Source organism: Typha latifolia, chromosome 11 (assembly GCF_019914945.1).
Source record: "Typha latifolia isolate L0001 chromosome 11, TyphaL0001v2, whole genome shotgun sequence".
NCBI lineage: Eukaryota > Viridiplantae > Streptophyta > Magnoliopsida > Poales > Typhaceae > Typha > Typha latifolia.
This window is the reverse complement of record NC_133096.1, coordinates 9519266-9531571: the sequence shown is the minus strand read 5'-3', so window position 1 is coordinate 9531571 and position 12306 is coordinate 9519266. Positions and strand designations below refer to the sequence as shown.

General features: G+C 39.0%; 3 protein-coding genes and 1 non-coding gene across 4 annotated transcripts; 2 read left to right on the top strand and 2 right to left on the bottom strand.

Annotated features, from left to right (window-relative positions):
- The first annotated feature begins 223 nt into the window (after positions 1-223).
- On the top strand, positions 224-325 carry LOC140798349 (small nucleolar RNA snR60/Z15/Z230/Z193/J17). Its single transcript, XR_012110824.1, has one exon. It is a non-coding gene; the product is annotated as a small nucleolar RNA snR60/Z15/Z230/Z193/J17 (small nucleolar RNA).
- A 310-nt stretch (positions 326-635) lies between these two features.
- LOC140797608 (proline-rich receptor-like protein kinase PERK15) lies at positions 636-4611 on the bottom strand. The gene is made up of 8 exons (XM_073151201.1): positions 3574-4611; positions 2890-3354; positions 2575-2661; positions 2354-2424; positions 2165-2241; positions 1896-2043; positions 1313-1474; positions 636-1134 (listed from the first exon to the last, which is right to left on the bottom strand). Exons 1-8 carry the CDS (start codon positions 4460-4462, stop codon positions 859-861), a joined length of 2175 nt encoding a protein of 724 aa, XP_073007302.1. The 5' UTR covers positions 4463-4611; the 3' UTR covers positions 636-858.
- Positions 4612-7961: 3350 nt separating this feature from the next.
- On the bottom strand, positions 7962-8693 carry LOC140797609 (uncharacterized). Its single transcript, XM_073151202.1, has 2 exons — positions 8409-8693; positions 7962-8239 (listed from the first exon to the last, which is right to left on the bottom strand). The coding sequence occupies exons 1-2, from the start codon at positions 8574-8576 to the stop codon at positions 8192-8194; spliced, it is 216 nt and encodes a 71-aa protein (XP_073007303.1). The 5' UTR covers positions 8577-8693; the 3' UTR covers positions 7962-8191.
- Positions 8694-10592: 1899 nt separating this feature from the next.
- LOC140797580 (mitochondrial import receptor subunit TOM7-1-like) lies at positions 10593-11207 on the top strand. The gene has a single exon (XM_073151146.1). It carries the CDS (start codon positions 10685-10687, stop codon positions 10901-10903), a length of 219 nt encoding a protein of 72 aa, XP_073007247.1. The 5' UTR covers positions 10593-10684; the 3' UTR covers positions 10904-11207.
- The last annotated feature ends 1099 nt before the right edge of the window (positions 11208-12306 follow it).

Below are 12306 nucleotides of genomic sequence, written 5' to 3'. Positions count from 1 at the left end.
TCCTTTCCCTCCCCCCAAATTCCTCTTACTTTTAGAGTCTTTTTTTTTTTGGTTCTTATAAATTGTGGGCCAATGATTAGATAAAAGTAATGACAAGCATATGTCTGAAATTATCCCGTGTGGAATAAATCTAATCTTCTCTATGAGGCCACCTTCATAATTTCCTTTATTCTTTACTTTGTGTTATGATATTTTAGCAAGGTTTTGTGGCGAAATTTTTGAAAAAGGTCGCGTGATGAGCAGTTGCATAGTTCAAATGAGGTTTGGTCTCTTCTTCGAGACCGTGATTACTTTGAACGTCTTTCGCTCCTAACTGATGACCTTCTCACTCTGATGCATTTTTGTGATATATTCGTTATTTATATCGAGAAATTGACATTTTTCTAAGCTGTGAATTGTCCAATGGACAATATTGCATCTTTTGAAACTTTTTAAAGAGATATAAAACATAATTTAGTGTGATAAAAGATGTTACTATATACAAATGAGACATTGATATTTTTCTTATATAAAGTATACAAAATTTTGTTCTAAATTGATTTTTATAGATAAGTTATGTCATGGGTTTAAATTCTGTTATACTTATTTTTACTTAAAAATATAAAACTTCAATCAGTTAAATTGAATACAAAATATAAAAATTATAGATTAATTGATATACACAACAAAATTTGTCATATACAACGAACAAAAAGATCTTATGGCAATCTTCACACAATATGAAGATACTCACAAGTTCCGTAATTTCAATAATGATAATGGATGTTATATCTCCATCTGAGAACACAAGTATAGGAAAAAAAAAAAAGCGATGAAATGGATTACATTCACAATAGAACGTCAATGTGAGTGCTACGATCAACTGCTGAGGCCTTGGCTGTGCTTGTTCAATACTTGCACTTCGATTTCACCTGTATCCACGCCGCTGCTGGATTCAGATTGTCTCTGGCCATATTCGCTGCTCGGTTCGCTTTGCTCGCTGCTGACATACTCGTGACTTCCAAATGCCATTGTTCTGAGCCTTCTTACCTCTTCGCTGGCATTCTGGCCAGACCCCTGCATGGCGCTTTGGCCAGGTTTCATGCCTGCATTCAGATCCTCGAGAGAGATTTCTCCTTCTAGGTACCGAACAATCTGCTCGAATCCAAATTCACATAGTTTAACACTGAGGACAAGCGGTTTTCAGATAGATGATGGATGAAATCTAAAACTACGCATCTATTAGGACAAGTAAAAGGTAGAAGGAAATGAATCTCATCTTGAAGAAGTCACTTAATGTTAAACTCAAAATGGGGAACATAATTCAAGGCACCTGACTCATTCGCGGCCGATGCTTTGCTGAATGACGCACAGCAGCAGCAGCACATGCAACCAAGCGTGCCATTTCATAGGGATCGTAGTTTGTTCCCAACCTCGGATCAACAAGTTCATTGTAGTTGTCATCCTCGAGGGCTCGGGTCAGTAATGGCCTTGCCTGATAAATAAGACATGAGTTTTCATCAACTCCAGGTGAAATCCATAACTATATATATGTATAACAGAAACCTGGAAGAAAGGTGGATTTATAGTTTATACCACAGAAAGGAACATAGAAGAAATATTCTGGCAAGTACATTCAAATAAAAATGAAGTAACCTTGATAATTTCTTAGTTAAATGCGTTCAGTATTGCAAACAAGGAAGGACTGGAGTTCATGACAAAAAAAGTCGAGAGAGCAATTCACAGTGAGCATGTTAATGGTTTACATGGGAAAAACCAGAGTAATTTTTTCAAGTACTTGCTGCATTAGAGACAAGTTGAGAAACTGATAAAACTCTTCTTATCTACAGCAGATATAGTAATGTAACAGAAGGCAGAAGAATACAATTTTCAGGAGTCAAGTTTCAGAAACTTACCCAACCAACCAAAGTCCCGTCCATGTAAGTCTCCGATGAATGAACTGGCCGTTTTCCAGTAATCAGCTCCAGAACCATTACTCCAAAGGAGAAGACATCAGATCTGTCTGTAAGTTTGCCAGAATTTGCATATTCCGGTGCCAGGTACCTGGAGGAAGGAGTTCATGTAAAGGCAGACTAAGTTTGTAACAGGTAGACACAAGTTTCATCTTCTAAAAATACAGCAAATTTAACTAGAAGAAACTGTGAGGTCGAGAAAGTGGCTTCACCCAAAAGTTCCCACTACTCTGGTGGAAACATGTGTATTATCTCCAGGTTGAAACTTTGCTAAACCGAAATCAGAAACCTGAACAAGACGTGTAGCATGTTAGTTGAGAAACTTGAAAATCATTAATGGATCATTGAAACTTGACAGAAGTAAAGTTCTTGCAAGCTAAGTAAACAACCATGCGACCTACCTTTGGCTCATAGTCGAAATCAAGAAGAACGTTAGCTGCTTTGATATCACGATGAATAATTTTAGGATGACCTGAAAAGGAACGAAACTTCTATTGGCAACATCATCCATTTGTTTCAATATATAGCTAAAAATTGAGAAATCTAACTATGAAACGGAACATGAAACTGGAGTTAAAGTTGTATCCTGAAGGAAAAAAAAGAGAAACACGTAGGAACTAACAGTCTTCGTGAAGATAGGCCAAACCCTTTGCAGAACCCGCAGCAATTTTCCATCTTCTAGGCCAATCTAGAGTTGGTCGACCACTTCCTACACAAAATCAATGTTTAAATAAAGAGTCACTTTTCACCTTATTTACCTGAAAATTTTCATAGGTAAATTATAAGCAAGAATATAACTTTGAGACCATATGCAGAATGATAAACAGCAGAAATGAATTAAAGGAGCTGAGTTACACACCATTGGTTCATCTACATTTCTAGCTAAGAACTGTCATCGCATATATAGCATCAATTAGTGAATTAAAAGATTGAGTACCATGTAAATGCGACTCCAGGGTTTTGTTGGGAACAAACTCATAAACTAGAAGCCTTTGATCACCACGAATACAATATCCAACTAACGAAACCAGATTCCTGTGATGCACACGACTAATAACTTCAATCTCTGTCCGGAATTCACGATCACCCTGCCTACTTCCGACACTCAATTTCTTGATTGCAACTTCTGTTCCGTTTAGCGTCCCTCTATAGACTTGGCCAAAGCCACCTTGCCCAAGAAGATTAGCATCAGAGAATCCATTAGATGCAGCTGCCAGTTCTTCATATGTGTAGGGGCCAGTTGACATAGCAGGTGGTTGCAGATGCTGTGGGTTCTCCGAGCCGAGATAAGAACCAGAACCTCCACTGCTGCTGATTGGCCTTGAAGATGCTGGTGGTGGCGTTGGTGAGAAAGGTATCTGGACTGATGAATGATATGGAGGTCTTGAATCATAAGGATCAGCTGAGAAAATAAGAGCAAATTAAAAGAACAGCCATCTTTGTTGTTGCGAGCAAGTGGATAGAGTAAATTGCACATACGCTATTCTGAAGAGCAACTATAAATTGCACATATGCTATTCTGGAAAGCAATTATGGATAAGTAAAACATGATGTGTTATTTGCAAATTAGAAAGAAGGAAAAAAACAAGAGGAGATTGGGGAGCAAGAGTGATATATATACCTCTGGGTAGCGAGGAGGCTCGCCGGCGATGCCTCGACCTCTTACCCCAGAAGATGAACGCACCCAAAAGAGCCAGCAGAACGAGCACTGAACCCGCGGTTACGCCCACTACCATGGGGACGGACACTGACTTCGACGAAGACGGCGGTGGAGGTGGCGGCGGCGGCGAGGTGGAAGGAGCCAGCGGAGGAGGGGGCGATGATCTGTGAGGCGGAGGGGGCGAAGTCGATGGGTTCACCGGCGGCGGTGGGGAAGAGCCCGCAGGCGGCGGTGGGGAAGATGGAGGTGGTGGAGAAGAGAGCGAAGGCGGAGGAGTCGGCGATGGGGTCACCGGTGGTGGCGGGGAGGACGCGGGTGGTTTTGCTGGAGGAGGTGGTGAAGGTGGAGGTGAGGGTGATGGGGTTACCGGCGGTGGCGGGGAGGAGACTGGCGGTTTTGCTGGAGGAGGTGGAGGTGAGGGCGATGGGGTTGCCGGCGGTGGCGGAGAAGAGATTGGAGGTGGAGGTGAGGGCGATGGGGTTACTGGAGGTGGCGGGGAAGAGACCGGAGGTGGAGGTGAGGGCGATGGGCTTACCGGCGGTGGCGGTGAAGTGGTCGGTGGAGGTGGCGGACTACTAGGTGGTAGCGCCGGCGGCGGAGGAGATGTCGTCGGTGTTGGAGGCGAAGCTGACTCCGGCGGCGGGGGAGGCGACGTCGGCTGTGGGGGAGGTGAATCTGACGTCGGCGGCGGGGGAGAATCTGAACTGGGCGGCGGAGGAGAATCTGACGTCGGCGGCGGGGAAGAAGAAGGCGGTGGTGCACCCGTCGGGGGAGGCGGTGACGACGGAGTCGAAGGAGGCGGCGCTGTTGGATTGGACGGCGGAGGTGGGCTAGAAGTCGGCGACGACATGCCTGTGGAATAAAATGCTACGCTCTCTCTCCCCTCTTAGTTCAACTCTCCCATTCGGCGCCGACTTTGGTGATTCCGAAGAAAGAATCCAGAAAAGAAAGAACAAGATAAAAAGGAAAACAAAATCGTCTACTTAAAGTTTCGAAAATTATGGATTTATAATGTCTCTTAGAAAGTGGTAAACAAGGGATGTGAGGCGTACGGAGAAGCATTTTGCCCATTGGAGGAGAGTGGAGACTAGAAATATTATGGATGTAAAATATAAGACGAGCAATCCAAGTACGAAGTCAGCGATGGCGCGTTCTTGAAATGCAGCAATCTTTAGTCGTTACTTGCTCAGTATTTCCTCGCTATTTTATTTTATTTTTATTTTATTTTATTTTATTTTTTGGCTACGTTAGACTTTCCTGGTCAGGGACAAAATTTCGAATTCTCTTTTTCATTTCAACCCCAACATTATGTGTTTATTGTGATCTGTACTCTGTTTCCCACTATTTATTTCCTGCAATTTTGATAAAATACAACAACAACAAAACTTGAAACACCCTTATATTTATCCTTAGATTATTTTTTTCCAAACAACACGTCAACTAGGGGGTTTTCTATGATTTAATGAAAAATAATAATAAAAAATTGATTTAAAACTAGTGAAAAGACAAAGTGTAAACTGAAATAAATATATATACAACATAAGTCATAGATTATGAACTCTCCACGGGCCTGGCATAGATTTCTCAGCCTCGCAGCTGTTGATATTCAAGTCCCCACTTAACTTTTTTATCTAATAGCCAATGGCTGGAGTACAATTTTGTCTGATGACTAATTAAAATGTTCGTCTGCTGGAGGAGATAGAAGAGACAAATAGTCGGCAACTTCAGCACACGCTAATGACGCAAGAATTCGTAAATAATAAATTTAAATTATGAGAGCAGAATTTTCATCATATCGGGTTTAAGGGCGACATCTGCGAAGCTTCGACTTTAATTTAACACGTAAATGGCTGGTCTCCGACTTCAACCTACTTCTGATATAAATAATAAACTTCATTTGACTATATCTATCAGGCAATAAATTAAAACACATCTCTATTAGCATTATCCCTGCCATTTTGAAATCCAAACAGCAAATGTGAGTTAATCCAAATGCATTTAAAATGAAAGCAATTTAATATGCTGCGCAATTAAGTATAGAAGAGCAGGTAGAGAATAGAAACATCCCGAGTTTATTATTGGAGAAGTCTCCACTTACATAATATTATGCCAATCGTCCCCTTCACCAACTTCATGGGTCGTGAACTTTTAAGATGTAACACTGGAATTATTTTTTTTTTCTTCTTAATTTGCTCTTGTTTTCATGAACCAATAAAAGTAAACAGCATCATGAATAACTAAAAGTAGAAGAGGTATACTTTGACTATCTAACTTATATCGACATAGAAAGGGACAGCATTGCTATGATCCAGCGATTCCCACCCACAATAAACAGTATTAAGAAAAACTTTTAACAAGCTAGATCCTAAGGAAAATAAAGCAAAACGACCTATCATTAGCTTCCTTTTTTTAAAAAATAATTGCATAACATAATGAAGCAAATGCAATATCCTAGTTGAAGTGTTGAACTAATAAAATGCTTGCTCAAATGTTTTCAGAGTGGACCACACAGAGAAAATCCTGGTCCAAAAAGGATGTGGATATGACTATGATATATCATAGGATTTTCTAAAACAAACAAACTCAAATCCAAGTATTAGTTGATTAACTCAGACGAAAAAGACATCAGTTGAAGTACAGATGACAAAATTCTATGGGGGCAATTTGGATGGCATCTGGTGACTATAAAAGAGGAGCGATGAGTATCAATTTCCAAAATCTGATGAGAAATAAATTGATACATCATAAACACCAGTTAAAACTCCTACTGGAGCATCCTTCCTGACATATCATGAGATTTGTTAACATCATAATAAGTTGATACATCATAATACTTTTTCACATGGCTATGCACATGTCATCTATTAGAAATCTTCCTCCAGCAGTTCTCCAGAGAGAGTTCATAAATAAATTTAAAATAATACTTTGTTAACATATATCAGTTCTTTCCATGTTAGTATAATTTTATCTTTGTTTTGACTGAGGGGGCAATAAACAAGGATCCATTCTACGATCACAAACTATTACAAATAATGGACAGATCAGCCCCCTGCAATTCATACCTAGATGTAAAATTTCCCCATCTGACTCAATTTTGCATCAAACTAAGACTCACAAGCCAAAACCTTGACCTAAAATTTCCTGCTCGTTCTTTTAAAGCCATGAGTAAGTCCTTCCATACAAAAGCTTCTTTAACACTCAAACATAGCACCAATAGATTAAATCTTCACCTCTATCACATACATGAATCAACAATATAATTATCTAAAAAGCATATGCTAACTCCTTTTAACACAATACCTCCTGCCAGAATATTATTAAAAGAAGATCATTGCAAGTTATGTGGCTCAAATTATTGACATAAAGGTCATATTGTATCTTAAACTTTTAAAGGGAGTATTAGTTTATGAAAACTGATTACAATCTCAAAAGTGAAATTTGTATGTCGAAACACTTTAACAAACTTAATCCTCTGATCCTTCTTATGTTTCAAGACTGCTTCGCCTTAATATTAATACAAATGGTTCCTCCTGTGGTTTCATCATCCGCCTCAGCTCTCATCCAAAATTCAGTTAAAAATCATATTTCTTGACCTTTTAAAGCTTGATGACTTTGCAGTCTACTTGTCATTCATTTGTAAATCTTCATGCAAAGCAAAACCCTTAGCACAGGATAACCTCTATTCAAAAAGATGTCCTCGTGGATTTAAGACACGGATTTCTTGTATACATTTATCTAATTGATATTCCCAGCAGTTCACATCCTATTCTATTGAAAGTGATGTAATTCCATCTGAGCAAAAGAAATAGCATGCAGGATTTTCCCTACATATCAAATATTTACACCGGATGGACCACCTCAGAACTTACCCTACAAGTTCAATCTAGATTGTTGTGTACACTTGGATAATTGATCATGTTTATGCCCTCCCTCACTCTATGCAAAACTAATTTATATGGCATAGACCTTCTTAAGAGTGGCTACACCACTAAGATACCTATGAATCCCAGACATCAGTACACGATAATGACATGTTTAGACTCCATATCTTTAAATGCAGCAGAGGCAAATTTAGAGTTCATAATGGTGCCAAGTCCTGGCAAACAACTGCCCCCGAGTCAATTTCAGAGTCGTTCCGTTCACAATCATATCTTCTTTCAGTTTTATCTAAAAATCGTATTAATATTATAACCTACTGTCCTCAGGGAGTAGGCTCCTATCAACTACACTGAAAACAACCCATATCTGCTGTATCAAGTACCACAAGAATTCTATATACACCTTATTGCTACTTGATGCAAGATATACACTGCATTATTCCTCAACTGTGGCAAGTGAACAAATCAATATATGAAGGAAGATCAACTAGTAAAGGCAATTATCCAATACTGTGCTGAAACAGAAAAAGTACACAAGTTCATCGACATCCATTAAACCTAAAAACAATCATGAAATAAAGTGCAGAATAATAGAAACAAGAAGCCCAAAACCAGTAGGCCATCATATAAGCCAATTAAAAGGCAATTGGTCAATATTTTTCCATTATTACATAAAACAGTAAAAGCCCATTTCAGATCACTCACAGGAATTTCCTCAGAGGCCGCCCTGCATCCTCGTCTTGCATATGCTGCAATCATAACACAGAGAGAAAAAAAAATCAGGAAAAAGAAACCAACATTTGACCAAGAATTACTTGTAAACCATCTAGGTTTTCTCAAATCTAACGAATTAGGGATCTAAAGAAGAAAAAACCCAAGATTGCTCGAATCCAAGATAAGCTTTTAGTCGGATCTTACAAATTCTCTAACGATGCCTTTGTAGATGAGAATGGGGACAGCGATGCCGAAGATGCCGACGATGGCGAGATTGCGGCGAGTCCACCGGAAGTTGAACTCTAGGTTTTCTCTTCCAGCGTTCCAGTCCTCGATCCACTTGTTCTTGTTCACCTCCATACCTCCCCCCATCTCTGCGAGCTCTTCTGATCCCTACAACGATTTCGAGTCGTCCAAGGCCTGGTCGAGAACTGGGGAGATGAAAGCAAGAGGACGGATAACTAGGAATGGTTTATCCAGTAGAGTAGACGGGCATGGTTACGGGTATGGTTATTAATAACATTTTCTTTTATTTTGGATCCGTTTTAATTCTCGGGTCGGATCTTGATCTCTAAGTTCATGATCCGGGCCCAAATAATGGTTTCTGGTCCATCTTTGCTAATATAGGTATATGGTTATACAGTGGAATTATCATGCAAATCATTTCGTAAGTTTTAAAATCATGAAAAATAAATAAAAATAAGTGTTCAATTAGATAGGTAAGCATGTTCTTATTTTTTATTCCGTTTTTATTTTTATGTTAGAAGTTGATTTTATAGAAGTTTTTAAAAAAAATTATACTTAACCTATTTAAATTATCATTATTTTCAATATACATCTCCTAAACTTCTTCTTTTACCGCATAGATTTATCACTCAAGAAAATTCTTTATTCAAAGAGTCCATGAAGTTATATATTTTTTAGTTGAGGAGTCTATGCGGATTTTTTTGTTTGTTTAGAATTCTATGTGGATAATAAAAAGTTTAAAAGTATATATAAGAATTATAATTGTTTAGAAATGTTAAGAGTAATTATTCTTAGAAAAATTAATTTGTTAAAAGATATAAAAGAAAGACATGTAAAAATGATAAAGATATAAAAGGAAGATGGGTCATTTTTGTCTATTGACTTAGCTAAATATTTTAGACTCTTTCTATAGTAATTTTTGATGTAATTTTTGAGAGAGGGTGACATGATCAAATGGCCCAGCCCGCCCGTGCCCGGCGCGACCCGGCCAGGTTTGGACCGGGCTAAGCCCGGCTCGGACCCGGTTTAGGCCCAGCCCGATCCGAGCCCGAACTACCCATGGGCGGCACAGGCCAGCTCTTTGCCCGCCCCACCCGGCCGAAAGCCCGCCCGTTTGGCCCGCAACTAAGCCCGCCCGTCTGCTACAGTACTTTGCCCTTCTGCTACAGTAATTTACCACTGCTACAGTAAAAAATATTTTAGTATTATACCATTTTGCATTATTTTAAGCACACATTTAAAAAATTTTAATTTTTTTAATTTTTTTTTAAATGGAGGAATATAAATATATATTTTTTAAAATAAGCTAATAGTTAAAAAATTCTAAAAATAGCTAAAATATGGGTTAGGCTAAGTGATTGGTGGGTCAGGCTGGCCCGGCCCGACCGGTTAGCCCGATCTCTCACGGGCCAACGGGCGGTAACGGGCTAGACTATTCTAGCTCGGCCCGAACCCGGCCCGGCCCGAGTGATTGGTGGGTCGGGCCATGGACAAATAGTTAAGCTCGATTGGCCCGAAGAGCCCGGCCCAAACCCAGCCCGGCCCGCCCGATGATCATGTCTAGGTGAAAGTAATAGTGGGCAGTGGGAGTCAAGATATAATTTACTTCTAAAACAGAGACTACTCTCCGATTATAAAACAAAATAATATTAGTTAAAAACTTTAAATATATTTTACTCTATGTACTTATATTTAAGATTACTTTACCATATTATATAATTTACAAAACAAATCATAATACTTACGCCCGAGATGCATCACTAGTAGCATGGCCATGGGTTCATCAAGGAGGGAGGAGAGGGAGCTGTGGGTGGTGGCAACAACTGCTTGAGATGACTATTAGTTGAAGGGTGGTGGCGCAAGTGACAGTAGTAATAGTGATGGAAGGTAACAAAAGAAGGCGTATTAGAATTACGATTTGATTAGGTGAGAAGATAGCTGGAGTTAGAGAGGGAGAGGAGTACGAGGAGAGAGAGAGTAGCAAGATAGTTGTCGGCAAGGGTAAGGTGATAGTAACGTTGTTAATTTTGTGATAAGTATAGAGACTGATTTAATAAAAATAATTGTAGTCCGAAATTAGATTAGAAAGGGGTGAAATGTATTTAACCAAAAAAAAAAAAAAAAATTATAAAACCTCCGAGGCCGAAACCCTAAATTTCACAAAGTCTAAGGGTATTAGAGGAGAGAGGTGCAGATCATTCGCATCACGAGTCATTTAACGATCTCCAACATCCATGGCTTTTAGGGTTTCATCAAAGGGCAAGGGGAAAGCCGCGAAGGGATCGAAGAACTCAGATGGGCGCTCGACGGGGCGCTGCGTTAAGGAATGGAGCACCTGGGCCATGAAGAAGGCCAAGGTTATCACTCACTATGGTTTCATCCCCCTCATCATAGTCATCGGTATGAACTCCGAGCCCAAACCCCAGCTTTCTCAGCTCCTCAGTCCAGTCTGAGTTCCGAAGAAGATTGCACCAGGTCTTTGATCGGATCATGGATTAGTATCGGGGCATTTGGTAATGATAGGTTTACTTTTTCATTTAGTGATTTTGATGATGTTGGAGTGCTTTCGGATCGAAATCCGTGATACCCAGATCGTTAGTTTGGTTACAGTTGTCGACTTTAAGTAGGGTTGATATGGATCGTGATTGTTATTGAGAAATAATAGTGGTCTAGAACTGGTTATATTATGTCAATCATCTTTTCCATTTTATTGCTTATGGACTTAAATCTCAATGCAGTGGCATGATCTTTGATAAATTTTTCTGTTCCTTTGTGGTCTTTGATTATACTGAATTGTGTTTGTTGCTGTGCCTTGGAATTCGAATCAGAATTTTGTATTCGTGTGTTGTGTCTCATAGAATTGATTTTGGTCTCAAGGGAAGTTTGACATTGGTTGCTCTTTTCTGTTTGAAATTTGAAATCCATGATGAGGCATCACTGTCATATTACAGGATGTTTTCTCCATTTCTGCTTTCCTCTCAGTTACATTTTGAGAAATATGAGATTTTTACTTCACATTGATGTTAACTAGGTAGCATTTCCATCTTAATTCTGCTTATCATGTGAGTTGCTACCATTATTGAATTCCTTTACCAAGCAAATCTCCTTACTTGTAGTAGTCAGTAATAAATAATAGTTCGAAGTTTCGGTTTCATTTGGTTCTGATTTTGATCTTACAAAAAAAGAATTTTTAGGCCAAAATAGAATGGTTTTAGCCTATCATGGTCCAAAATAATTGTCGAGAATCAGAAACCTCAATAGTTTTGGCCTTAACTAATGAGTTTTGGTTTTAGTTTTTGTTAAGTTTCAGCCACTGTTCTACCTTCTGTGAAACTTCAAGCCATATATTGTGAGGTCTGCCAACCAGCGGAATCCTTACGAATTATTCTCAGTGAAAACCAAATATTTCATGTCCACTAATCAAAAAGGGTGGAGCTCTTATACACAATACTTGGAAATGCCTTCTCTAACCTTACTTTTGGTACAGTAACTAGTATCGAATGCCGATAAGTGGAAAGTTTGAAAAACATTAGTAGTATATCATTTTTCTCTGCATATTTGGTATGTTCTCTGAGGGGATAACCCTATTAGGTGGTCACTTTTAATTTGAAATCAGGGTGTTCTTATTCTTCTGAAGCATTTGAATTTGACAAGTTGTCTTCTCAATCTGATTAAACTAGAAATTCTGTATTGCCCGTCTCCAAAAAATTTCTGCTGTTGTAGCGTACTGCTAGCTTTATAAACTTGTTTCTTGTCATTACTAAACTGACTTTCGTTGTTTTGAATTCTCATTTACTCCTAGCACTCTCTTTACAATTAAGTTATGGGACAATTTAACCATTTGAGCTATCTAGTA